This window comes from Myodes glareolus, chromosome 22, assembly GCF_982192425.1.
Source record: "Myodes glareolus chromosome 22, mMyoGla1.1, whole genome shotgun sequence".
NCBI lineage: Eukaryota > Metazoa > Chordata > Mammalia > Rodentia > Cricetidae > Myodes > Myodes glareolus.
Window position 1 is genome coordinate 22680503 of NC_142047.1, and position 27298 is coordinate 22707800.

The window sequence follows — 27298 nt, forward strand, 5'->3', positions numbered from 1 at the left end:
TTCTGTTATATATTTTGCATATATTTTGCATTCTGATTTTATTTCATGTGAGTAACAGGATCATTATATGGCAAGGGATGGGCCAGGCCTCCTTCAGACTCATTGAGAAAATCTCATTACCTTTCAAGACAAATTGAATTTTTTGACATTGAAAAGAATTTCATGAGGTTCAGCCCTAAGTCCATAAAACACCAGCTAAAGCAGATTAGTGGACAGAGATTCCCACAGAAAGCAGCTCAACTGGGAATGAGGACAATGGTTAAAGGGAACCTTAGAAAAAGGAAAAAAATTCAAACTACACAGTGATGACTTCTAAAGGGCGATAGAGAAAAGGAAAGACAGCGGTAGAGAAAAGAGGATTAAGGAGGAAGAGGGACTAGGCATTGCTTCTGACGCAGACATGATAAGGGGGAGGGTATCCGTCCAGAATTCCACTCTCCGATCTTTCAGTCTCTGTCCGACACTGATGTTCAAATCCAACTTCAGGTACTGCTCGTCCTGGTCGTAGACTGGCCACAGAGGCAGGCCAGCCCCGTTAGGATCCCTGAAATGAGAGCAGACTCCGATGAGGTGGTCAGCCTCAGACGCCAGACTGCAAGGAGGCCAGCTGGTTCACTCACCCGCTCCTGGCGAAGTTAGCCCAGTATTTCATTATCTTCCTGCTTAGCGACTTCTCTTCCTCAGTGGCTTCCTCTGCAGATGAACACAAATCCAGCTGCTCACCAGCTTCACCTGGGCCTGAAGCTTCTCCCATTCGGGAAGGCTGTTCTTAACTTGGCCCCTCTCTGACTCCCTACAAATAAGTCCTAGCTCCCATATGCAGCTGAGGCATCACCCAAGGAATCCTGGCTTCCAAACAATGCAAGCTGAACATACCTTCCTCAATGGACCTCACTCTAGCCATACCCAATTGAATGCAGGATTCTTGGGATATTCTCTCTCTCTCTCTCTCTCTCTCTCTCTCTCTCTCTCTCTCTCTCTCTTCTTCCCTCCATCCCTCCCTCCATCTCTCTCTTTTTCTATGTGTGTGTCTGTCTGTCTCTCTCATTAACTACAGTCAACCTCTGCTATCTGCAAAAGATTGATTCCAAGATGCCCCTAACAATAACCATTTCCAGAGATGCTACAGTCTTTCTATAAAACAATGTCATTTGCTTATAGCATCAGCAAACCCTCAAATCACTTTGCCCTCACTTGCAATAGTAGCACAGGAGAAAGGTAAATCTCATCACTTCCCTGCAGGTACTTAGCTGCCTACTCAAAAGCAAGCATTATTTCTGATGTCTTTGATACATCCAGGAAGACAGGTTCCACCTGTGCCATGTGCAGGCTGGCCCTTCTCCACACATTTGCTTATGGGTGGGTACATATTTGTATCTTGCTCGTTCTATAGAGGTTGTACTGGGAATAGCATCTACTAGTTCTACATGGTCATTTGTAAATCTGACAAGTGTTGTTCTATAAAATCATAATATATGCATTCAAACATACATATATGTGATTGCATTTAAGGTTGCATTAAACATAGTATGAGTATCCAATATTCTAGTGAAATTGTTTCCCTCCTTTTCTCTAATACACCTCTTAAATGTACTGTTCTTCCAAACATAGATTGACTTAAGAAAGAGTGATTCACCGGCCAAGGGTAGTCTCCTGTTCTTCTGCCGTAACTAAAATTGAGAGGGTTGCATACATCAAAAGTCACCTACATATCTACTTGTCCATAAGTTGTTTAAGTTTTTATTAGCTTGCTCTTTTCTATAGACTTCAGAGACTCTAGATTTCAAGGCCAGTACCTCCCTCGCCCTAAGGCTGTTCCTTGTTTCCTAGCTGGAGAGGCCTTTCGTCACAGGTTGGGCGTGTGAGCTTCCTGTATTAAGCACTCGTGGTTTGCTCTATGATGATTGCTTAGTTTCAATCTTATAAAAATCTTAGCAGTATCTACCTTGTTATCTCTAAAACAAGGATGGATAGAGAAATAAAAGATTAAACCACAGTCTACAAACTCAGTAACAGTTCTATTCTGTGTCACAGGCCAGTTTGAATTAGTGAAGAGCCTCCATTTCATGGCGATTTAACCTAAATGTTTTACTGGTATTTCCCATGTGTGATTTGCTTGTAAGTTTTCAGTGTGTGTGTGTGTGTGTGTGTGTGTATGATGCATGTGCTTGTAAACTCCTCAGGTGATTAAATCCCAGCCAGCAAGTCCTTACTGACTCGTGTATGGTGACAGGCAAGCAGAGTTTTACGTACGCAGTGGGGAATTGACTCTTCTCACCTCACCCCACCTTCCATGTGCCTGCAGGAGCTCGCAGCTAGTCACTTACCAAACATGGCTATATCGCCCTTCAGAAAAGGACCTCCAAAGACAAAGCGGACTTCATCTGTGTGGTCGGCCTTCACAAAGGCCGGCCTTGTGTTTTTAAAGCACTGGGGTCGGTGCTGAAACTCATAAAAGTAGACGGGTGCACCAGCATCTGAGGAAAAGACAGAAAACATCAGGTGTGTACTCAAGTAAGGTGCGGTCCTGCATCCCGACCTGTCAGTCCAAATTTACAGACCCAGAAGGGTGATAACTCAGAGGCCGCATAAACCAGCCTGCCTGTCCACGAGCCTTCCCTTCCTTCCTGCCTCTCTTCTTTCTTTTCTTGTTTGAGTCTGAATCTCCCCTCCATAGCGATCTTCTCATCCCCAGTGACAAAGATGTTACAACCCATACACACGCTGAGAAGAAATGAATTCTACTCATTAAAACAAGAAAAATGCTTTCATACTGAGCCCCAAATACACCTTGTAACTTCCTCTCCTTGACCCTGGTTCAGACGTCTGGAGGCACACAGAGAAATCCCCTCCTTCCAGAATAATCCACACACATGCAACCCTTCCTCTGTTCTACAAAGGAGCTCTCTCTGTAACAATGCACACACATACTTGAGCACACACACTTGAGCACAGGCACTCACATGTACACACACCAACACACATATCCTTGGTCTCCATTTTTCCTTCAGTTATTGGCTCATTTCTGAGCATCTCTTGCAGCAAGACACCACGAAACATCTGCCTTCTGCTTATTTTACTCCCCCTCTTTCTATTACCTTTCTACAGATAATAAAAAGCACCTATTTCAAATGTAGCATTTGGGGAGGTTTTGCAAATCTGCGTATAATCATGAACTCACCACACAGAACACCGTCATCAACACAATACATATACACACTTAAAAACAACAAAAATAAATCTTTCTTTGGAAATGTCTTTGTTTGGAACTGACTTCTAACATATGACACAAAATACACAATTAACAAAGATAATGTAGCTAAAGGATTGTGCATGAAAATTTAAAATCAGTTTCCAGTTATTGAACGTTATCAACAGAGCAAGACATCAACTCACAGAATGTCTTGCAAATCATCTCAAAAAAAAAGAATTAATTTGTATAATATATGAAGAATCCCTGAAAGAAAATAAGTAATTCTCAGATCAAAGAAAAAAGAAGCAAAGGATTTGCACAAACATTTGGCTAAGAGATGTGACAATGCTGGGGAAATGTTTCACATTTTCTCTTATATGTGGTATTCATACAAACTTGTATATATATATATATATATACACATACATATGGAGGGAGATCAAGAGAGAGAGAGGAAGAGGAGACAGAGGAGGCAGAAGGAAAGTTGTTTAGGGGCAGGAAGGGGACAAACAACCGGTGGGGTAGGGACAGGAGACCGATATGTGGGAGGGAGAATCCATGACATATATGTATGAAATCTCATCATAAGATCCATTATTTTGTGTTAGTTTTAAAAGTTCATTTTAAAATGTCAGAGAAGAGCCTGGCAACACCCCAACTTGTCTAATTACTGGGGAAACACAAACCAACACTGTAACTGGATGACACTTCGCCCCTATCTACACATATGTGATAGTTAACCCTCCCAGCGCTGATGCGGCAGGGGAACTGCTGTTCTTATGCATTGGTGTGTGGGGGGGAATAACACAGCTGCTGCAGAAAGTAAAATGCCGTTCTTCAAACTGTAGAATGCTTGTGTGTTCCAGTGATCCAGCCTCTGATGTGCAGAGAATGGCTATCTGTACATGTGTGTCCAAACAGCATAATTCACCACCATCACAGAGAGAACCACTCAAATGACCATAACTAAATGTGGTATATACAGACAAAGAATACTCCTCAGTGCCACAAAGGAGTCCTGATATATAATAGTAAGCAGATAAACCTTCAGGCATTGTGCTAATAAGCTAGACCACAAAAAGGACAAATATCGCATCATTTCACTTACAAGAGTTACATAAAAACGGTTAGAGCACTAAATGTTTTGTCATCCAGATTTTGCCATAATATTTGACGTGTGAAAATTATGTCGTTTAATTTTTCCATGCTTGAGTTTCATAATTCCTCTTACTGATTTCTGATTGCACTCCTCTGGGGTCATACTCCACTCTTTCAGATGTGCTGAGGTTTGTTCTGTGGACAAATGTGTGGTTTATCCTGGAGGATCTCACACGTCCACAAGAAAAATGAGGGCTCCAATGGCTGCTGGATGTAACGCTCTTTATGCGTTGTTAGGCCTGTTTGATTTATAGTATTATTCTCATTTTCTATTTCCCTCTTCATATTTTGCACAATTGCCCTGTCATTGAAAATGTGATGTTAAAGCCTCAAACTATTATAATAAAACTATCCCTTCAAGCTTTTACTGTAACCTTTACTTCATGGATTCCGTGGCTCTATCATAAAGTACACACAGGTCTTTAATTCCAGTGCTTTTTGGGTGCAGATGCCCTTTTATAACACCTTCCCTGTGTCTTGCCACACTTTCTGTCTCCAGATTTATTGTGTCTGACTCATGCAGCAGGCCCAGGTCTCTTCTGGTGGCTGTTTGCACTGAATATCTTTCCCATTCTTTCTCTTTCAGCCAATGTGCGCCCTTGGTTCTCAGACGAATCTCTTCTTATAGCAGGTGCCAGAGTTTCTTCAGTCCCTCTCCAACAGCTGCCTACTGAGAGATGAGTCCATTTACATTTAACATAAGAGGGAAGGCTGACTTCCACTGTTTTGTTGTTTTCTGTGTCTCTTACAGCAGCTTTGCTTTTCAGTTGCTCTGCTTCTGCCTTCTTTTATACCAGAATTTTCTGGTGCATCATCCTCTTACTCCTTCTACCACATATTTTTAGTTATTTTCTAAATTAACGTTCAATATTTGTCACTCACATCTTAACTTATAATAAAGTTCAAATTAATTTTAATTTACTTTTGATAGCCTAAAAACTGTTAAGACTAAAATTTATATCTCTATACATTGTATGTTACTAGAAGATATATAATTGTCTTATGAAATTGTCTTTAAAATCATTTGGGAAAGGGGGTGTTATAAACAAAAATGAATTAATAAAGACTTTCATATTTTCCTACAAGGTTAGTGTCACTGTGTTATTTACCTGTTTTGAAATGTTTTCTGCAGCCCTTTCTTTCAGCTTAAAATCTTTGAAAGACTCATTTTCTTCCCTGGCAAGGTTGTCAGCTGTGAGCTCAAGGTCTGTGTTCCTTGAAATGTCATAATTTCTTCTTCTTTTCTGAAGGACGGTTTTACCAGAGACCTAATTCTCGGTTAGCAGCCTTGGCTATTTCATCTTACAGCACTGTGACTATGTCACCCCCATGCTTTCTGCTCAGCATCATTTCTCTAGATAGATGCTATGATAATCTCATTTCTAGATGACAAGTGTCCGCTCCCTCACGGTGTCCTTGAAGCTCTCTTATCTCTCTTCGGCTTTAGCTATGATTTTTCTCTTTGTGGTCTCTGAGCTTTTCCTAGATGGGGGTTGTTGAAATTCTTAGATGCTGGACCTTCAACAACTTTGGAACCTTTGTGTCTTACTTATTTTTCCTGACGCTGTGTTCTCTCCTGTCTTTCGTGGGATCCTATTATACAGAAACTTGATTGATCAAATTGTCCCACAGGATTTCTTTTTGCTGTGTCCATCTTCCTTCACTCTTTTTTCTCTTTTGGATTAAGAGTCTCAAGTGTTATAACTAAGTTCCTCGATCTTTCTTTCATGTGTTCAGATCTGTAATGGCTCCCTTGAGTAACTTGTTTGTTTCAGTTAGTGTGTCTTTCCATGGTATTCAGCTTCTTCTCATGTGTTTTTTTCTTTATTATTATTTTTATGATATTTTTTGTTGTTTTTTCGTTTTTTCAAGACAGGGTTTCTCTGTACAACAACCCTGGCTGTCCTGGAACTAGCTCTTGTAGAACAGGCTGGCCTCAAACTCATAGGAATCTGCCTGCCTCTGCCTCCTGACTGTTGATATTAATGGTATGTGTCACCACCGCCCGATTTCATGGGTTTTTTACTAGTAAATCATATCCCTTTGTAGCCACTAGTTAGTGATAATTTATTCTCATGTCTTCCTTTAAACATCTGAACATACTTAAAATAGCGGATTTTCACTGAGGCGGTGGTGATATAGTGGTTGGTATTCCTGCCAATCCGTTTATTTAAAATAGTTTTTTAAATTTTAAGTTTTTAAAGTTTAAAGCTTTTGTTCAATAATTCCAAAGTTTGGAGTTCCTCTATTAATTTATTTTTCCTGTGTGGAAGCAAAACATTCTTTTAAAAGACAAAACAGAAACAACAACAAAAGTTCTCGTGTGGAAGTGATGGATTCTGATCCTACCAACATCTGAGTTTTGGGTTTCACTGATTAGCTGGGTGCTGTTGAGGACTTTTTTACTGATGTTCTATACTAACTTTATAAAGCTTATATTATTTGTTCTAAGTTGCCATTGAAACCTGTTTTCTGGTACCTTAGTGATCAGTTTACGATGTAATATGTTATTGAGATTTCCATAAACCTCTGGGACCATAAATCACACAAACAAAGCAGAAAAAAAAACAGAGGCACTTACAAGTGTTTTCAGTTAGACCCTGTGTGTATGTGTGAGCTCACATGTGTAGTGTTTGTGTGTGTGTGTGTGTGTGTGTGTGTGTGTGTGTGTGGTGTGTGTTCACACACCTGCATGCCATAGCACTTACGTGCAAAACAGGGGACAACGTTTTCTTCTCTCCTGCCACTCTGTGGGCTCTGGGAATTGAACTCTTGTCCTCAGGCTTGGCAGCAAGCGCCCTACCTACTGAGTCATCCCTTGGAGCTCCAGCTCCACTTCTTAGCTATAGAAGAGTGGGTTCTTCACTATGTTCTATTGCTCGACTTGTCTACCCTCAGCCAACACAGCTATTAGTGTGTGTGCGCGTGTGTGTGTGTGTGTGTGTGTGTGTGTGTGTGTGTGTATCAGACAATGTTTCCCTGTGTAGCCCTGGCTGTCCTGGAACTCTCTCTGTAGACCATTCTGGCCTCAAACTCAGAGATCTGCCTGCCTCTCCCTCTAGAGTGCTGAAATTAAAGGCGTGTGTTTTCCTTTGTAAGTTTTTCTTTACTTTGAGAATTTTATAGAGGTACATAGTGAAAAATGACTATATCTACCTTACCTCTTCCCTTTCCCAACTTCATATCTTTCAATTTTCTAACCTACTAAACCCAGTTAGTGCTGCCCATGTGTCCATGAGTGAGATAACCCCCAAAAGCATGGGAAACAGGCCAGTGGTGACATCCACAAAAAGTGATTCCCTCTAACCCTGGGACCATCCACTGTGCCCATCGCCGTAGCTCCACAGTGAGGGGTGGGGCCTGCTCAGTTACCGTAGCTCAGTGATAAGTTCTGAAACCAAGTGAATTCTTTCTCCTCTAATTTTGCTGCTCTTTCTTAAGATTGATTTGGCCATCGCTGCATTTTCATGTAAATTTTAGAGATTTTTTTGTTAACTTCTACAAAATTGTTACAAAAGGATTGAAGCTGTTTCGTATTGAGTCTACAGATCAATTTCCCCCATTTTCTTAGAACCATTTAAATTAGGCTTCCACTCTTTTCTCATTACATTAAAGTGGTTGCCAAGGTCACCGAATTCAACAGTCCTCATCTTGCCTGTCATTAGCAGACCTAACGCAACAGTGGTCTCCCATGGCAACCTAACCCACAGCCTCTGTCCTTGGGTGCCACTGCACTTCTCGCCATCAAGCACAGTCTGGGTTAATTTGTTTGTTTCTTTTTTCCAGGCCTCCTCACTAGAACAGTGGCAGGGTATGTATTCTGCTCACTGCCAAATTTCCAGGAAACAGAACGAAATCAAGCACAACGGAGGTCACGGCTAAGTGTTTGTTACAAGAAAAGAAAAGGAAAGGAAAATGAGGGGGGAGAAGGGAGAGGGGAATGGATGAAAGGAGCAGACTAGCTTTACATCCCCTCCCCAAGGATGCTTTCTTCTCTCCCACTTCCCCCCTCACTCCTACAGCTAAGATGTTTATTAAAAAAAAAAAAAAAACCAACTCCAGGGAGAAAAGTGAAGAAAGTAAACGGAAAAAGTAGTCCATGGTCTGGAACTGCAAAGATGGAAGCAGCATTCTTCCATCAGGGACTCACCAAAAAGATCCTCATGGTGAAGCAACCAGTGGGGGAGGGGATCCTCAGTGGACAGCGCAAACCCCCACGGCCTCCTACCTCACTGTACCTCACTGTCTGTAGCCTCGAGAGGAGTTCTTCAGACTCACCTCGGTGATAGCGAGCTGTGACCAGCCCGGGAACCACAAAGAACACATCTCCAAGCAAGTCCAGTAAAGAATCTCGGATCTCAGTTAGGGAGTGCATGTCATGGAAGTACTCGTCAGCTACAACGTGCAAATAGTGAGCAGGGATATGCTGCAAAAAGAAAGAAAAAAAGTGGGGGAGGGAGGAAGAAAGGGAGGGAGAGAGGGAAGGAGGGAGGGAGGGAAGGAGAGAAAGGAAAAGAAAATATCACAGTCATAGGAAAGGTAAGTCAATAACAATGGCCAACCTATTAATAAGGATTAGCCTGCCTGGGCAGGCAAATTCGTAAATGCTGTCTATGTTTTGCCTCATGTCATACACACAGAAATCCTAGCATGTATTAAAAATAGTGCACAGATATGAAAACTAAGACACGCAGAGAGTGAATGGTTGCTCCAAACTCATAGACCCATTATTTTTTCCACAGGTCTGTATTTCCGTCCCATGCTCTGAGTCACGTACAGTACACACACTGATGGTGCTAAGTACGAGTGAAAATCTGGAGTCCTGGGTTCCAGAGTTATTAAGAATTTCCAGATAGTGACAGCAGAACACCGAGCTAACGGGAGGGACCTTCAGAGAAGGAAGTGCTGTATGACGCGCTGGCCACACTTCCACAAAGCTGTCCCCGTCCCTGGAACAAGCTCTGCCTCTAAGCCCTTTGGCTTCTTGCAGCCTCAGTTTTCTCAGCTACAGTTTTTACAACGGGTCGTTCTAGGAGTACAGGAGACAACCAGGAGGGCATGGTTGTGAACCAATAAAAGCTACTGAATTAACTAGTTGATTAATTAATCAGAGTGGAATGTCTTTACTCTAATTCATGTATAGAGCAGGGATTTCTGCCAAGAGGATGACTCTCTGGAGAGTCACACCACCCACTGTCACTTACCAGGAAAACGTGTATCAAGTTAAGAGCAACAGACTTGTTGGAGCCGAGGAGGATCTCAGGGGTGTCCTTCTGCGGAAAGGAGAAGGGTATTCTCTGTAAACCATCTGGGCGCGTTGCTCGGAAAGCAGAGGCTAAATGAGTGAGTTACACACCACTGTCTCCTTATTGGCTAGGAGACAGGCGCACCGCTTGCACCCTCTGAAAGTTATCTCCTTTAACTATAAAGTAGAAGAGATGGCGCCTGCTTGTTAGCTCCCGGCTAGGTCTGTGCCTGACATGGAAAAGGCACTTCAGGGACTGGTCACAATTGTTATGGTCACTGATTCCTTTATCTCTCACCCCTTCCCCTGCCAGTTTAAAATAAAGAGGCTGGTCTAGGTAAGTGAGTTTTGACATCATAATCAATTTGATCTCTTCTCCAAACTTCTAAATCAGATGTGAAGCTTCTTAAAGTCCAGAGTCCAGAAAGCTTCCCTCCATGCTTCAGTCAGCCCTCCTCAGAGAGGCTTAGCCTCGCCATCCTGACACCCACTAGAGAAGACTTCTTCCCAGTGTGTTCTGCATGCTTTGAGCATGCTCTGAAAAGCATCTCTTAATTATGCGCACTCTCTGGAGTGTGTGACCCAATGGGAAGCAGGAACCTGTGAGTGTCCTTACTGAAGGTTTAGCATTTCTAGGTGTACAATTTCCCTGCATTCCATAATTCCACTGCAGACACGAACTCTTCTCAGAAGTCAGAATGCCAGGGCCAAGACTGACATAAAAAATTTGAAGGAATGAAATTTCCAAAACCTATCTGAAATAGTAAATGTATTTACTTTAAATAACTATTTGTAGTTCTTTTGTTTGTCTGTTTTTAGTAAAGACAAATGGATCCAACTCTCTCCTCTTCACACAGTTACTTCTTTTGCAATAAATCTGTATACGGAACAAGACAGACATATGACTGATCCTCCAGACCCTGGTTCTTCTTGCCTACAGTTTAGATGTGTTTGAGTACTTCCAACCAAAGATTCGTGGGCTGCAAGTTTCGTACCCATTGTAAATGTGTGATGGTAAATCTCTAAGAGGTGGGACCTCAGCGAAAGTGATTAGGTCAAAGGTGCGCCATCTTTTGAAGAGATTACTGTAGTTCTCCTAGGCCCTGGCTGGTTTTCCAGATAATGAGTTGTTATCCAGTCGGGTCACCTCTTTATGTTGGGCCCCTTCTGCATTCAGCCTTCCCCCTTTCTTCTTCTCTATCATGCTGCGGCATAGCCTGTGAAGTCATCTTCAAACGTTGTCACCACACTGTTTTTACTTTCTATTGGCCAGAATCGTAAGCCAAATAAACCTCATCTAAATTAAAATTCCCGGCACCAAGGATTGCATTTTAATGACATCAAACAGATTAAGACACCTTCTTCCAGTCAGCGGGAAGATTCTGCTGCCAAAGAGCAATAGGTTCCGACTTTTATCAAATGGGGAATCATCAGTGGAAGCAAACAGTTGCCTTGCTGTTGAAGGAGAAGTAGGGAGGAAATACAGAATTCTTACCAAGGGCAATATGTAACCACATTCTTGGTTATTGACTCCAATGATAGAAGGAACTGCTTTAAATGCCTTTTGAGACAACAGTTCTAGCGGTTCATCAGGAAAGAAAGAACCATCGACCACTCGAGTGAATGACTTTGCTTTCTGCAACACAGAGAGAAAAAGCAGCAATTCCTTCTGTTAATAAAACTATAGTCCCCAGATGGTCCAAAGGCATCGGAAAAGAGGAAAAACAAAACACTAGAGGCCCAGTCAAATGCATTAGTTTCTGACCTGTCCTGTCATTTACTTAAAAGGAAATATATCTAAATTTTTTCTGTGCCATACTTTCTCATCTACCGAATAATAAAACAACAATAATAATATCAACTAAAGAAAAATGGTAGCCTAGCACAGTAGCTGAATACGGAACACTGAGAGCAGTTGCCCCCAGGGGATACTGATGCCTGCTCGAGTTTAAGAACTTCTGGCCAAAATGGGGAGGGGAAGAGTAGCCAGGATGAAGGAAGAAGGTATGAACCCTTTTCTGTGCCTTTTTAATCGTGTGTGTGTGTGTGTGTGTGTGTGTGTGTGCGAGAGAGAGAGAGAGAGAGAGAGAGAGAGAGAGAGAGAGAGAGAAGTGGGGGGTGGCATGTACATAACGCAGTGTCTGTGAGTGTCTGTGTGGAAGCCAGAGGACACCTGTGTTATGTGTGAGTTTTCTCTCCTTTCACCTTTAGGTGGGTTCTGGGCATTGAACTGGGGTCATTCAGCTTATGCAGTAAATGCCTTTTTTTTTTTTTTGATAAGCTATCTCGACAGCCCTGATCATGGTTTCTCTTTTTAGGTTCCTGTGTAGGGAACTGGGGAGAAGAACTTACAATGAAGAACTTACAATGGCGGGTAGCCATTATCCACTTTATAGACTCCAGAATGCGGATATTCTACACATGCCAAGTAGCTACAAACATTTGAATCTGATAAGTAACAATCTTAATCATTCAAGGGCTAGCAAAGAGTCTCAAACTGGAAGATTCCTTAAAATCCCTCCAGTCCGATTAGCCATCTCATCTTGAAGGTTCTCTAGTGCCAGCCAGACTTTGATTGAATACCTACAGCACTGGCACCTCTGCCAGTTCCTTCACGGGCAGCTAATAGTTCAGAATATTCTGCTATAGCAACAACAACAGAAAAAAAAAAGACTCCCAATCAGAACTCCCAGCCCTTGATCTTGAGTTTAGCTTCTGGGGTTATGGGGCACAAGCATGACCCTCCTCCCAGATGCCTTCAACATCTAAGTAACAACCGGGGCTGAGCAATGTCCATCTCCCACCTTAAGTCATTTGCAGGAGTCTTAAACCCCGCATCATTCAGAGGTTGCCATGAATCGCCAACCCCTCTCTTGTCAAAGTTTCCAATCAAAACAAATAAAGCAGATACAATGTTTGGCCACTACCATCTCCTGATTACCCACACAAATTTTCCCATCTCTCCTCACCTTGCCAAGGCTCAGCAACTCCAAGGAAGACTTTTCCCTCAGGCACTTCAGCAAAGCCTGGGAGTCTGAAACATTGCAACCACAGACATCTGCAACCACCTGCAGCTGTTCACAGAGAAGAGAAAAAAGACAGTGGTCAGGATCGCACCCAGGGGAGTGAAAGCCCGGAAAGTGGCCCCTGCCCGGCCCAGAGTCCTTGCATGTGAAGTCCAGGATGCCACCTGCCTCTCTGTAGGCCTGTGCTGCTACACTGAGGTTAGATCCCCATTATCCTGACTCCAGTGACTGCCAGAGCTGAGGGGATTGAGTTGTCAGTCTGTGACCGTGGACTGGAGTCAGAGTTACTTCCTCGCCACAGACATGCCAGTCCTGTGGACGCAGCTACCATGTCACGAGGTTCTGGTGTTGGAGTGCTAAGTGAAGCTGGAACCCCAAGAGTGAGAGAGAGCTTTGCAAGTTCCAGACATCAGCTGAGGCAGGCCTTGGGACCTGCTGGGTTTATCTGTACTGGTCAAACTTCAGTCCTACACGTGGTCAGGAATCTCTAGGGGTCTTTTCTCTACCTTTAAAGATATTAATCTTGCTTTTGTTTTCATTCCCCAATTAAAATTTACTTTTTTCTTTCCTTTCAGGCCCAAGGGCTGCCTTCTCCAGGACATCCCTTCCAACCACTGCAGTCCCACAAGGCCCTTCTTCCCCTGATCTCATAGCACGCCAATGTCTCACACCTTTGCTACCCAGACCGTTGCTAGGCAACTGTTTGCTTTACTATCAACTTCTCCATATTTGTAAGACTACAATTGCCCTTAAGCCTCTGGGAGTCATTGGTGCTTTGAGGATTCAACATTAGCTGCATACATAGTCAACATACAGAGTCTACATGTGACAGTCGGTCAGTTAAGGACCACCTTCCACACCAGTCCTCAGACTCCAGCTAAAGTCCTCTGTAACAAGAAGACCTTGTCTTCTCTAGTTGAGGGTATGCTTTGTCCTCTGGTAAAGCCATGCATCCTAACAGCACTGGGCCTATGTGCACTCAATGAATACTTTGGGGGGCTTTGGATTAAACACTACCAAAATCAGTACTCATCTACGCTGAAGCTAGTCCACAATTTTATGACCCTGTTTAGACTTTGGCGTGGATACTATGGTCTACATTGTGTTTAAAACATAAACCATATAAGCTCAGGGAAGTGGTGATTGAGTGTAGTCCCACAAACTCTAGAGGCTGAGATAGGAGGGTCTCTTCAGGCCAGGAATTTGAGACCATCCTGAGCAAAATAGTGAGATATCCACCTCACAACAAACAGAATGAAGAAGGTAGGGAGGGAAGGGGGAGGGAAGAAGGAAGGGAGGGAGGGAGAGAGGGAGAGACAGATAAATAAAAAGGACAACCACTAGAATGAATCATTCCCAGAGCAAGGAGCTGGGACATGCATCCTACCACACCCCCTAAACCCCAACAGTCACTCCATCTGCCCCAAAGAGCTGGGAACAGCCCCAGAGTCTTTTCCAGCATTGCACGCTAGGATAACATCAAATATGGTAGGCACAGAAGACTAACTACACAGAATACTGAGAATAACTGGGACTGGTTTGTGTCCCCCACAAAAATTATTTAAGAACTATCACACGCATGTGCACACCCAGGCACAACAATAATGCTGCATTGTGCACCTGGACTCCTTTCCTCTGTGACAGCGGTCACCTTGCTAATGCTGTGACCCTTTAATACAGTTCCTTATATTGTGGTGACCCCCCCAACCACAAAATTATTTTCATTGCTACTTCATAACTGTAATTTTGCTACTGTTATAAATCATAATGTGAATATCTATGTTACCTAGTCATCTTAGGTAACTCCTGGGAAAGGGTCATTGGACCCCCAGGGGTCACGATCCACAGGTTGAGAACCACTGCTCTATGACTGACATGCCTACACACATCCTTGGGTACAACAGTACAGCTATCCTGTGTAGTTAAACCCTTTCCTGTTGAACAAGCCTTCCATACAGGCGCAAGACTGCTCCTGGATTAGCATGAGGTTTTCTGGACATGGACAGTGAGAAAAGTCTAAGTGGATGAGAGGCTGGCAGCCTGTGGGCTTCCGGGGCCGAGGGAAAGAGGTGAGAAGTTACCTACATCACTTTTCCGCTTATCGTCGAGGCCCTTCAGGTTCGGAATGATGGCCACTCCGCTCTCCATGATGGCCCTGTGGAACAAGCCCGTGCTCAAAGGAGACAGAATCTACAAAAAAAAAAAAATGTAGGAGACTCAGCATCAGTCAACCCAGAACCACACCTATCATACACGCCACCAACTCCTTCCTTAAAGACACCATCCCAGGAGGTCCCCTTCAGAATTCTGCTTTGGCTTAGAAAGCCCTACTTGGGAGTTCGAGGACTAGATAAAGAGGCTTAAATGAGTTATTTCACCTCTATAAGTCCCTATTTCTTTATTAATTATTTCTGCTTTTTAGACAGGCTCTAACTTCACAGCCCACCATAGACCAGGCTTCCCCCATCCTCCTGCCTCAGCCTTCAGGTGCCAGGATTACAGGTGTGCACCTCCGTGATTGGCTTCAGGAACACTGAGTCAGCTATTCTGTCCTGGTTTCTAGCGCCTTTACTCCCTTGCTATTGGCAAGTCACTTCATATTTCTGAGCATCAATTTAGTTCTCTGAAACACTGTAGCAAAAATTGCATCGTGTCATAGAAATTTTTGTTTAGAGTAGAAGTAATGAACATGAGTGTTCGCTCAGGACCTGGTCAATTTCACTCATTAAGGGTGATAGATAGATAGATAGATAGATAGATAGATAGATAGATAGATAGATAGATAGATAGATGATAGATAGATAGATAGATAATAGATAGATGATAGATAGATAGATAGATAGATAGATAGATAGATAGATAATAGATAGACGATAGATAGATAGATAGATAGATAGATAGATAGATAGATAGATAATAGATAGAGAGATAGATGATAGATAGATAGATGGATAATAGATAGATAATAGATAGATAGATAGATAGATAATAGATAGACGATAGATAGATAGATAGATAGATAGATAGATAGATAGATAATAGATAGAGAGATGGATGATAGATAGATGATAGATAGATAGATGGATAATAGATAGATAGATAATAGATGGATAGATGGATAGATAGATAGATAGATAGATAGATAGATAGATAGATAGATAGATAGATAGATAGATAGAGATAATGGATTAATACAGTCCTCAGAGATGACTACTGGGAACATAAAGTTACTTCGACTAGTGTCAGGCACTGTAGAGCAGAAGCCCTCTGAACCCACTTCTGTGTAACTGACCTCTGATTAACACGCAAATTTATGTCAGGGAATTCCCTACTTGGGTACAGTCATTCTCTGGTATATTCAAGCACTTCTAACCCTGCTAGTCTTGCGCCAAGAGTTGGGCATGTTATTCCCAAAGTTGTATTGTCAGCTGCACTTGTTGCTGTGGTAACACCATCAAGGGAATATAGTGCAAATCAATGCGCTTCATATGTGAAAAACTGTCTCGGGAAAAAGTGATCGAGATGGGTGACTAAAAGATATTGCTGTCAAATTTGGTGTAGAGAAGAGTGAAATCTTTGAGAGAAGACCCTAAGAACCTACAGGACTGTTGTGACCGCGTAAGAGTGGTTTTCTACAGGCTGCCTTGCAGACTACATGAGACTTTATACAGACGTTTAAATACGGGTGCCACCTGTAAAGAGTCTCAAAAAACTGTGCTCAAAGGCAATGAGTTCTGCAGCTGATCTATGAAAAAAGATTTGTATCCAAACTCTGGGCAGCAGACCAGATCTCAAAGGACAATGCCTGTATCCAGCTCCCAGTGAGGCGTGCGCACCGGATGTGTGTGCTTCTATGCCTCTTTCGTTAGTCATGCTTTCGCGGGGTCTTTCTAGCGAACAATGCTATGGTTTGTGTGGCAACCCCCGCAGAAGGTCCAAATGTTAGATGTGTGCTTTCCAGGGTGGCAGTATTTGGAAACAGTGTGGAATCTCTAAGAGGGAGAGCCAAAGAGGGGGTGCTAGCCTTGGAAAGGTCTAAGGTAGTTCTCAGTAGATGGCGGTAATAAAACGAGCCATCCCAACTGCATGCATCTCTCTGGTTGTTGGTTCAAGATGTGATGCCACCTACTACCATGGGTGTGTGTGTGTGTGTGTGTATGTGTGTGTGCGCTTGTGTGCGTGCTTGTGTGCGTGTGTTTGTGACTGCTGCAAACAAGGGTTTATCAGCCCTGATGACTAGATTGTAGAGATTCAGCTCTACAAACACAGGGATTCCCCCCCCCCCCTCAAATTATCACTCATTGTGTGACCGTAGAAATTCATCTAAACTCTCCTGGGGACTGCTGTCTTGCTCATGAAATGAGATTGTGCCCCAGACTTAGAATTTATCTAAGAAGCAATAGGTAGTTTTTATGTGTGTACTCCTCTCCAGTCGACTACTCCAAACCCATGTGGCTATGGGCAGCCCAAACTGAACTCAGTGGGCTATTAAAAATAAAAAAGGATATGAAGTTGAGAGAGGTAGATCCTGGAGGAATTCAAGGGAAGAGTCAGGGGATGCATATGATCGAAACACATTGTGTGCATGTAAGAAGTACTCAAAGAATTGATAAAACTTTCATTGGTTAACCCCAAAGAAATAAAAATATTACATGTATTCATCACAACAGCAGCAATGTTGTTGTCTTGTGATGTCTTGTCTCTATGTGTATAACCTCCCTGGCCAAGAGTCTTCCAAGTCACAAAACAGAAAACTCACGAGACTAGAAATGCTTATGGCTCCTGCTGAGCCACCAAAGAGTGTCACGGAGTCAGGGTTTCCACCGAAGAACTTGATGTTCTCCTTGACCCATAACAGGGCTGCCAGCTGGTCCTGGAAGGCCCAGTTCCCGGGGGCATGCTGGTCCAGTGTGCTAGGGGTAAGAGGCAAAGTGAGAGTTCTTAGGTGGCTGCCACATGTCCTTCAGACCCGCCTTTCTCTGTCAGGTGTGAGCTGGCAGGACACTGAGCACCAGAGCCCTACAGGAGCTGAGGACAACAGGCTTAGTCCAGAGAAGCACACACGCAATATAGTATGTCCAATGTTAGGGTGTTCTTGACTCCCCCCTTAACCCATGGATTCTGAAAAAATCCTGCTGCTGAGAATTACCTCTGCCACTTGGGCCAGGTCATCCTGGCATTCCAGTGAATGACAAAGTCCTAAATTGCCTAGTTACTGATAACAAAAGCAGTGCCCACTGCAGCAGATGTGCCCAACATGGCCCCAAGAAGTGTACAGGTAATAGCCTTTGAGATGGATGGTTCTGGACATTGCCTTCTTTGCCTCTCTAGGTTCTCTCTGCCCTGTTACCTCTAGAAACTGTGTCACTTGGGCTTCGGCATGTGCCATTGGCAAAAGGTACTGAGAGGTGAGAGGAGAGAAAGACTGGGCTATACATCCCACCACCCCATGCTCGCTCCACGCTAGACAGAGGGGATAGGGAAGTGGCAAACTACCACCATGGCCAAAGTTTGTGCCAGCTCTTTTCAGTTAAATCTGTGAGCATGCCTCCAAAATACATATCCTATTTAAAGAGGCTAGAAAATTCAGGCACAGAGATCTCCTTGCCAGAAAGATCTAGAAGGAATTACTGAGCAATTCATTGGAAACACGTGAAAATAACGGAAAAAAAAAAAACACTAGGACCCACATTCTGAGTGAGGAATTTCAGGATCCTACCATCCTCCAGTCCCCAACCTGCTCCTCCTTCCACATCCCTTTGTCAGTGTGTAATCATTCTGGCTAAGACTAACTTCTCATTTCCAGTTCTCGCCAAGCCCTGCCAATTTAACCTTCACTCTATGGCAGGTCCCATGATGGCCCCATTCCTCCCTCAAGGTGCAGAAGCATCTCACCACAATCATTGAGATCACAAACTGCAGCACAGAATTCATTGCCCGGCCATCCATTATCTGGGAGATGCTGGGCCAGTCATTTACCCAACTAGACCTCAGATCCCTCATGTTATGGGACTGCTAGAAAGATGGATGCCAGGCACAGTGTGTTGCATTTGCTACCTCTTGTTTTTATGACTCAACCCTGTATAGAGTCAATAAGATGGCTATGTCCTCCTTACTGGCCTCCCATTTGTTAATGGATGGACATCAAGCATGGTCTAACCTCCAGTCTCTTCCAAAGTACATTTCCTGGTACATATCTCTCAGCAGGCTAAGAGTAGGACCCTCGTTCTTTAAAGGATAAAATTCTAAAGTCCATGAACACCGTGGCATTCACCCCCCTGCCCAACCAGGCCTTTCAGAGTCACACAATTCCAGGTCACACCACTGGGCTACCTTTCTATTTGTCTCCTTTGCCCAGCAGTATGTGAACAGAAGTGATGAGCGCCATCTTCAGGCTGACGCAGAAACACGTCCCCTGTGTGGCCCTTTACATTTCCTTCGCTGCTGGCCAAAGTCAGGTCTAGACAGTGGGCATCAGAGCCACAAGATGGAAGGGTCCCAGAGCATTGGTTAACCGTGTGCAAGGATGCCTGTCCACTGGGGGTACAAACTTGGACAGTCCTTGGTGAGAAATAATCTTTTTAAACTGCTAGGGTTTGAGGGGCTTTGTGTTTATGTGTGAAATTGTCTAACTAGTAAGGACCTAATTTACTCAATGGTCCCAAAGGTTCGTTCCTCCTAAGGTAGATAGCCACTGACCACAGCTACAGTAAAGCTTCCCTTTGTGGTCTCCAGAGTCATTCATGAGAAGAGACTCACGTGAAGAAGCCAAATATTCCTAGGCGGTACTGGATGGTCACAATCAGCACATCTTCATAGGCAGCCAGGGCAGACCCGTCAAAGATGGAGGCTGAGCCAGTCTCAAAGCCACCTCCTGGTATCCACACCATGACCTGAGGAGACAGAACCCTTCCAGTCAATCCCTTCCAACGCTCTTCCAATTGTTTTTTATTGAGGAAATATAAATGCTTCATTCTTCTTCATAAGTAGACTCTAAGGACTTATTTTTTGAACAAGGCCCATATAAACTCTGACCTCTGAGCAAGCAGATGATTTCATTAGCTGAGTGAACACTGACAGGCTTCTCAACCTCTCTGGGGACTGCTTCTGTTTTTGCTTTTGTTTCCCCTCATGTGCTGCAGAGAGTATAAATATCTCACTTAGGAGGTTTTGTGGGGTCCAAATAAGAGTCTATAGTTAGAACTTTTAGAAGAGTGTTTGCTCAGTGCAAGACCATTGGAAGACACATATATTTACATTATGATTCATAACAGTGGCAAAATTACAGTTATGAAGTAACAACAAAATTAATTTTATGGTTGGAGGTCACCACAACATGAGGAACTGTATTAAAGGGTTGCAGCATTAGGAAGACTGCATTAGAGTCACCTAGGAGATTTGCTTCCAGGAAAGCATGAGAGGGATTGTCTAGGCTAGCCTCTGGGTGTAATTGTGGGTCTACTACAATTACATTAGGATTAACTAATTACATTAAGAGTAGCTACATTAGGATACCTGAAGTGGTCCAAATGTGGGTCTAGAGTCCTAGACTGAGCTAAAAGAAGCAAGCAAGGTGAGTATCAGCATTCTTGACTCTGGTTCCTGGCTGTGGATCCATGTGAGCACTTGTTCCAGTCTGTTAAGGCTGTAACTCTGCCATGATAGACTGAACCCCAGAACTGTGAGCCAAATCAGCCCATTCTCCCTAAAGTTGCTTTTGTCTGGGCATTCTATCACTGTGATAAGACAAATTACTAAGACATCAGCTGAAGAGGTTTCTACATTTTTAAATCTTCAATGTAAAAATGGACAAAGTGGGGAGTACAAAAAGCTTTATCTTGTTTCGGAAAGATTAGGACCAATGAACACAAAATATTGTTCAAATGGTATTGTCATTGCTTTCATAGATCTTAACCCCTTCATTCTTCTAGCTCCATATTTCAGGGTATCACCCTTGAGTCAGGAAAAGAGAAGAAAATCTCTGGCTCTGTACAACATAGGGCAAGGACATGATTAGTCCTTGTGTCTTAACTTCCTCATCTGCAAAGTGAGTTCAACCATTCTTACACACTGCGTTAAGGGATACCATGCCCGATGCCTGGCACACAGTACGTGTTTGAAAATTGTTGCTGCCAGAAACCACAGGAAGACTCTCCCATTACAGAGGCATGGGGAGAGAGGGTGCTGAGAGAGAGGGTGCAGCTAAGATGCAGGTCATAGAAAGCCTTCCTTCATCTACAGGGTTCCTTATGTTCTTAAATGAAGTACCTGACATCAGTACTTGACTGTCTTAATTAGGTAAGAAAAGCTTAATTATTCAATTACATTCTTTTAAAAGGGGGTTCTCAAACTTGGAAAACATTCAGAATCCTATTAAAGTGTATCTTTTCTAAGTTGCACAGACAAATTTGATACTTACCAGAGAGGGGAAAACAAAATGAAACAAAAATTGAAAGTTAAGTCATGATATCCATGACTTAAATATCCAACAGAGATAATGACAGAGGACAGCTACTGTTTATGATTTTTAAAAAGTAAGTTACTTATGCAATGAAATTTCCCTTATTCAATAAGATCTCGGTCTCATTCTAGATGCCCCACGCCCAGCTGGTGCCCAGGCCTGCTAGTGGATGCCCAGTGCAGCAGGCAGCCTTACCGGGAGACTGGAGTCATAGTCGGCATGGGCTGGCGCATGAATGTTGAGGTACAGACAGTCTTCTGAGACTTCAAACTTAGGGTAATGCACTTGGAGCACTTTTTGATATGTGGCGAGCCACTCTGGGTTCTGAAAGCACCTGAGAGAGAGAGAGAGAGAGAGAGAGAGAGAGAATATCTCCACAATCTATGCCAGTATGACTTCCTAGGAGGGCCAGTAGTTCTTGGGACAGAGGCAAGGCACTGTCATTTTTTCTGAGCCAAGAGGCATGTCAGGACAATAGAATCTGATTGTGCTCCGAGCCCCTCCTTTCAGAAACAGGCAGACTAACTAAAAAATGATGATTTCCTTTCATCCAGTTCCTGGATAAGAAAGCTCATTTTTCAAAATAGTTGTATCATTAACCGCAAGGACACCCCTGTCTATACCTACCACTGAGTTCTCTCTGATCAGTCTCTCTTTTACAGCCAGAGGAGCAAAGGCATCTTCCAGCAGCCTCCATACCAGGAATCCAGAGAGACACAGGAAGGCTCCAGCACTCAGGCTTTGCTCCCTCTGCCTGGATTGCTTCTCCCAATATGTTCTGGCTCAAAGTCATCGATCCCTCTCTTTCAGATTCAGTCCAAATACCACTCCTCCGGGAAGCCTTCCGAGATTTTTCTGAGTGTCCATAGCTCTTCCTTAGAAGCACCCACAGAGTGTGCATTGTGCCCTACAGCTTGCCCCAGGCTTGTACATCACATTATGATCTTCTCCAACTCATCTGTGAGCAGCTGAAAATCCTGTGAGTCTGGATTAATCACAGTCTCTAGCATAGAGCCCTATGCACGCTGAGAATGAGAATGTACTACACTTGATCTTAGCCAGAGGGCTAAAGAGTGACCAGAGACACTGAACGTGTGGATGTTTCTGCCGTACCTAAGTGCTCAGTTGTTGTTAGTTGTTTTCTTGAAAGACAAGTGGACACCAGTGAACAGTGAGAAACCACCCCTGGAATATATTCCTTTTGGGGTGTTTATGCTCCTGGCTCCTTTGTATGTCGTCATTCATAAATTCAGTTCCCATTGCTTTCCACAAAGGCAGCCTGACCTTTCCTAAAGGCTGGGCTGGGTGGTTCTCGGCTCTCTTAGTTGCTTTCTCTGCCCCCTGGTGGTTGCCTTGGCTCCCTACATTTTAATTACCGATTATTTTTCTCTGTCCTCCACCATGATTGGTCTACGTGCTCCTTGAGTCCTCAACACACAATGATCCTATGTTTTCCTCAACTTTATAATATGAAAAATCAATATGTAGTCCACAGACACCAGGCTTCTAATGCTGAGTTTTGATCTTTATCTTCATGTGGGCCAGGACTCAAGATGCTCGGTTTGTAAGTGAATGGCCATAGTGTCACAGGAGCACATACCCATGTATTACATGGTTGGGGATGGTATATGGTAGGATAGGTAAGGTAGATGAAGTGAATGTATTTTCAATTTGTAATGTCTTGGAATGTAATCTCTTTGTAAACTGAAGAATCTCATTAGCCCACTGTGGCAATTCCCAAGTCCTAATGATATCCGATTCTGGAGTTGGTTTTGAACAAGTTGAATAAAGAAGTGAATGAATAGATAAACAAACAAATAACCAACTAATAATTTTTTCATATTATTTTCAGTTCACATCTGAACCACATGAAGTCATCTTTTGGGGTGTTGTGAATGTCCTGGTACCAAGGTCCTCCTTTAGCCCCATGTGACCCAATCTAAGAACTTCACAAAACCAGAACCGGACATCCCTGGGATCTTCACGTCTCGTTGCTCCATACAGTGCTTTATCACTCTTGCACAGCTAACGTGGGAACCGGTTAGCTACCAAGCCTTGAAACTCTTCGCTGGCTGGAAGCTGCCTACCTCCCAGGCCCCTTGTGTTGCAGAGACATTAGTGATGGCTAATCTTCATTGTAGCTGGATTTGGGATCACGTAGAAGGTGTTCCTCTGGGAGGATCTACCCCAATGTGACCTATGGGCTGAGGTCTCATGGTAAAGAAAAAAGGAGAAAATAGAAGAAGCATAGCCTACTCTCTGCTTTCTCATCCACCTGGGTGTGCGGAGCCCCAGCTGCAGCCTCCTGCCGCTGCAGACGCTGCTATACTGGTGGCACCTGCTCAAACTATGGACCAAAATCAGCCCTTCCTCCGTTAAATCGTTTTCAGTCAGAATTTGGTCACAGAGACTAGAAAAGTAACTAATACAGTGGCCATGGTGTCATTACACAAGCATTTATAGAGTCCCCACTATAATCCTAGCCTTTCATTAAGCCCAGCTGAGACTACGGGAATTAAGCACACACACACACACATGCACATACACACGCGCGCACGCGCGCACACACACATGAGCATGCTGCGGTTCTGCTCTCTGAATCCCTCATCCATACTGATCACAAAAGCCATCCCAGAGTGAAGGTCACACAGAAACACTAGGAAGGTCTTTCATTGAACGATTCGGGAAGCTCATCACAGCACTTCCTACACCTGCTCGGGGTTCAGAACCCCACAAAGCTTTCAGAGCTTTCAGACTCTTGGGCCCAGCTTACAGGGTTCTGATCATGAAGCTTAGGAGAGGCCAGGAAACACATACAATTCTAACAAGCCTCCAGCAGTTCTCTTGAGCAGCCAGCACGGGAGCCCCGATGGAGACACTCACCGAGGTCTGTGGTCCTCCCACTCCCGTGGCCATCTTTCCTCTCCCCTGCCTCTGAACTTCATGACCTATATTCCCCCTCAGCAATCTCTCCCAGTCCCCAAAACCACAGGCCACAGTGACTTACAAACTGGGATAGGATGTGGCTTCTCTCAGGTTGAGCCAGGGGATCGCAGGCCGTGGACTGGAAAATCGCAGGTCTCCAAGAGGGGGTGCAGCGAAAGGGATCCCCAGGAACACGTTCACAGGTTCGAGGCTTCCCAGCACAGTGACTTGCTTCCCCTTGACCCATCCTAGCTTGGTGTACCTTTGTGGCTCTTCAGTCTCAGACCCTGAGGAAACACACCAGGGAGAACTGAGGAGCAGGCTAGAGAGAAGGAGACAATCGGCCACCCCAGGGCTCCGTTCTGGGTGGGCCTCCACTCAGAGGCCACAGTAGCTGGGACTTTCTCTTTGGCTCAAGATCCTCTGCTTTCAAGATCATTTGAGAAGTCACCACTGTGGGGACCTGCCTCAGTTGCTTCTAAGCACCCACCACCACACCAAAGACCTTGGGGAGAAACTTTTCTTCTACACCAAAGTTGTCCCCTTCCTTGAAGCTCTGTAGATGACCCGATCCTGCCAAACTGATTGCTGGGTCTATCACCCTCTAGTCATTTCCATACTCACCACAGACCACCACATGTCAATCATCGCCTGCAGTTACTGAATGGCATTTTTTTAACAAACTAAATAAATTACCTTTAACTTTTGGTTTAGAGGACTCCTGAGCAATAGTATCAATTGAGTTGTTGTTTGGATAAGTTAGGTAGCTGCTTTGGCTACATATGAAAATGAAAATAGATCAGTGAGAACGGCGAAAAGGTCTCACGTTGATGACCGCTGGAATCAGCTCTTGTACTTCCAATCATTTGAAAACGGTGCTTTGGGTGACTAGGCATGCAAGCATCTTGGGTTTTGCACAGAAGATGAAGCCTTGAATTACTTACTTAGCAGGACCCAGCAGTCTTGGCACTATCTGCTCTGTTGTTTGAGCAAGTCCTGTCTCCAGAACCAACACCACAGAGCACAGACTCCAGTCCACATGCCTCCCCAGTGCCCGGGATGGTGCCTTTCCTTACTGGGTATGAGGAACCCCAAGGACAGAAGCAATCCTTCTGACTCTGTCTGCCTCTGAGAAGGAGGTTCTGGTCCCAAACTTTCAATAGCGTTGGACACTGAAGCCCCAAGGGTCTACATAGCCCACAATGGTTCCCCCAAAGGCCTCTGGGAAATATGTCCATTTCCCCTAGTAGAAAGTGCTACCCCTTTCCCACATCCTGAGAACCCTTGTCTCCCCCGGGCCATCTCACCCCTGATGATGACTGCAAAGATCCAAATGACCCAGATTAGGGCATGTCCAGGGTGCACCCAATCCCCACACATCTGGTTGGCCTGCCTGAACTGTCTGGATATCCACAGCAGCTGTTGGCCTCAGAGAACTTCAGCCAGGAATCACAAAGTACTTCCTATGAGCATACAGGTGCTGAACAGGTAAGACACTGGATGCAGAAGAAATCATGAACAACATCAAAGCAAGAGTTTCAGAGAATTGGCCAAGCGAGATATTCCTGTTCTGGTTTATATACAGAGTGGGTAATGATTAACACCTGTGCTGAGAAAAAGCATATTATTGACTTGGAACTCAAAGGATGGCCGAAGCTGAAAAGACTTGATGACTAGATGACCTGATCCTGCCAAACTGATTGCTGGGTCTAGGGCCCTCTAAATCATTAAGACTGAAATACATATTAACTCATAGAGTCTGCGGCACCATGCCCAGGGCCTGCTTGGGTCTGCACTAAATGGTCCTAGAGCTGAAAAAAGTGGACACATGCTACCGTTCCCAACCCAGAAGCTATGTCTAATTGATAATCACTTGCAAATGAAAATTTAATTTCCTCCAAGGGAGTCTCACTGGGTAATAAACTACTCTTAAGGATAGGCTGTGCGCCAGCAGTAGATGGCCGAGAGAAAACAAACTCAATGACATCGTATGTAGTTCCTTGTCTCATAATGTCATGTCAGGGCTCTTCTTCTTTTTAACTTTGTCTTGTAATTTTTATTTTAATTTTGCTTTATTTATAATTTTTCTTTTCTCTTATTACCCTATAGGTTCTTTGTAGATATATTATGAGTCAAACGATTGGGTCTCTGTTTCTTGTGCCTTCTCTTGGCTTCTTTCCTTTCTATTTGTTTTATTCAATTCCAGTGTGTTAGTTTTGTTTTATTTTATTATATTGTACTTTGTTAGTATCCCTTTAAAGCCTGTCTGTTTCTAATGAGAGACAGAAAAGGGGTGAATCCAGATGGGGAGGTGGGGAGGATCTGGGAGAAATAGAGGGAGGGGAAAACTGTAATCAAGATAAAAAAGTTCTATTTTTCAATAAAGGTTATATTTTTAATAAGATAATGTATTTTAATATTAAAAAAATAAAAATATCTTCTTGAATTTCCCTTGCAACCCAGTGACCAACGGTGGACACAACTGAGGGTTGAGAACCATAAACTGCAGCTAAGGAAGAAAAGAGATGCTTGTATTAAAGCCTACTATTTAAACTGCCCGTCTTTGAGGTGATCATCACCTCTGGGGGATGTGTAGGTGGAAGGATGGGAATTTCTAAAGCATCCAGGCTTGCCTGGGACGGGGTTGGGGTACTCATTTGTTTACACATAACACTGAGCATGCAAACAGTCTAATGAATGTTTACGCACATGTTTGCTGCTGAGAGAATTCACAAAATGTTTTCAATGGTTTTATTTTTTGACTAATGTTTTTCATCTGAGTGGGGTTCACTGGACGCTTCAACACGCGTACACGGTACACTGACTGCAGTCAGACTACCCTTATGGCTTTGTAGACTTCAAAGCATTTGCTCAGACCCTACAGTAGGCAGACAAGAATGTCCTACCCACGTAGTCTTCAAAAGGCAATAAAGAATGCGACTTTTGCCCTGCTGGATGTTCCTGCTCATGGCCTCCCAACCCTTAGTGGAGACCTGAATTCTACCTTGATTCCCCCTCAGAATGGAAGGCGTCTTTGAACAAATCCTTTCTCTTCTTTGGGCCTCAGTTTCCCAATGCTACAAATGATGACAGCTTTGCAGATATTTAGTGATTATGTGTTCCAGGGTCACAAGAGTGAGCATGCTTTCCAGACCTGCCTGTGAGGCCACAGGAACCTAACAAAGAGTAGAGAAGTTTCCAAGAGGACCAAACTTGCCGACAGCCAGATGACTGGTTCTGAAGGCACAAATGTTGCCACCTCAAAAGTCATGTGAGCCACGATGAAGGCC

General features: G+C 43.8%; 1 protein-coding gene across 1 annotated transcript; it reads right to left on the bottom strand.

The window, feature by feature from the left end:
* Ces5a (carboxylesterase 5A) lies at positions 1–25544 on the bottom strand. The gene is made up of 13 exons (XM_048428672.3): positions 25316–25544; positions 24091–24295; positions 21279–21417; positions 19382–19515; positions 17382–17535; positions 14708–14812; positions 12566–12670; positions 11092–11232; positions 9556–9624; positions 8630–8777; positions 2328–2477; positions 621–693; positions 1–544 (listed from the first exon to the last, which is right to left on the bottom strand). Exons 1-13 carry the CDS (start codon positions 25386–25388, stop codon positions 313–315), a joined length of 1728 nt encoding a protein of 575 aa, XP_048284629.3. The 5' UTR covers positions 25389–25544; the 3' UTR covers positions 1–312.
* Positions 25545–27298: the final 1754 nt, after the last annotated feature.

What these genes read in the sequence shown, in the direction of transcription:
- Ces5a (XM_048428672.3), bottom strand. Translation starts at nt 25,388, where the DNA reads ATGTGTGGGGATTGGGTGCACCCTGGACATGCCCTAATCTGGGTCATT. An exon ending in GCCACATCCTATCCCAGTTT is followed by an intron (nt 21,418 to 24,090) that starts GTAAGTCACTGT and finishes TCTCTCTCTCAG; the next exon opens with GTGCTTTCAGAACCCAGAGT. An exon ending in GTGGTTACATATTGCCCTTG is followed by an intron (nt 9,625 to 11,091) that starts GTAAGAATTCTG and finishes TCCTTTCCGCAG; the next exon opens with AAGGACACCCCTGAGATCCT.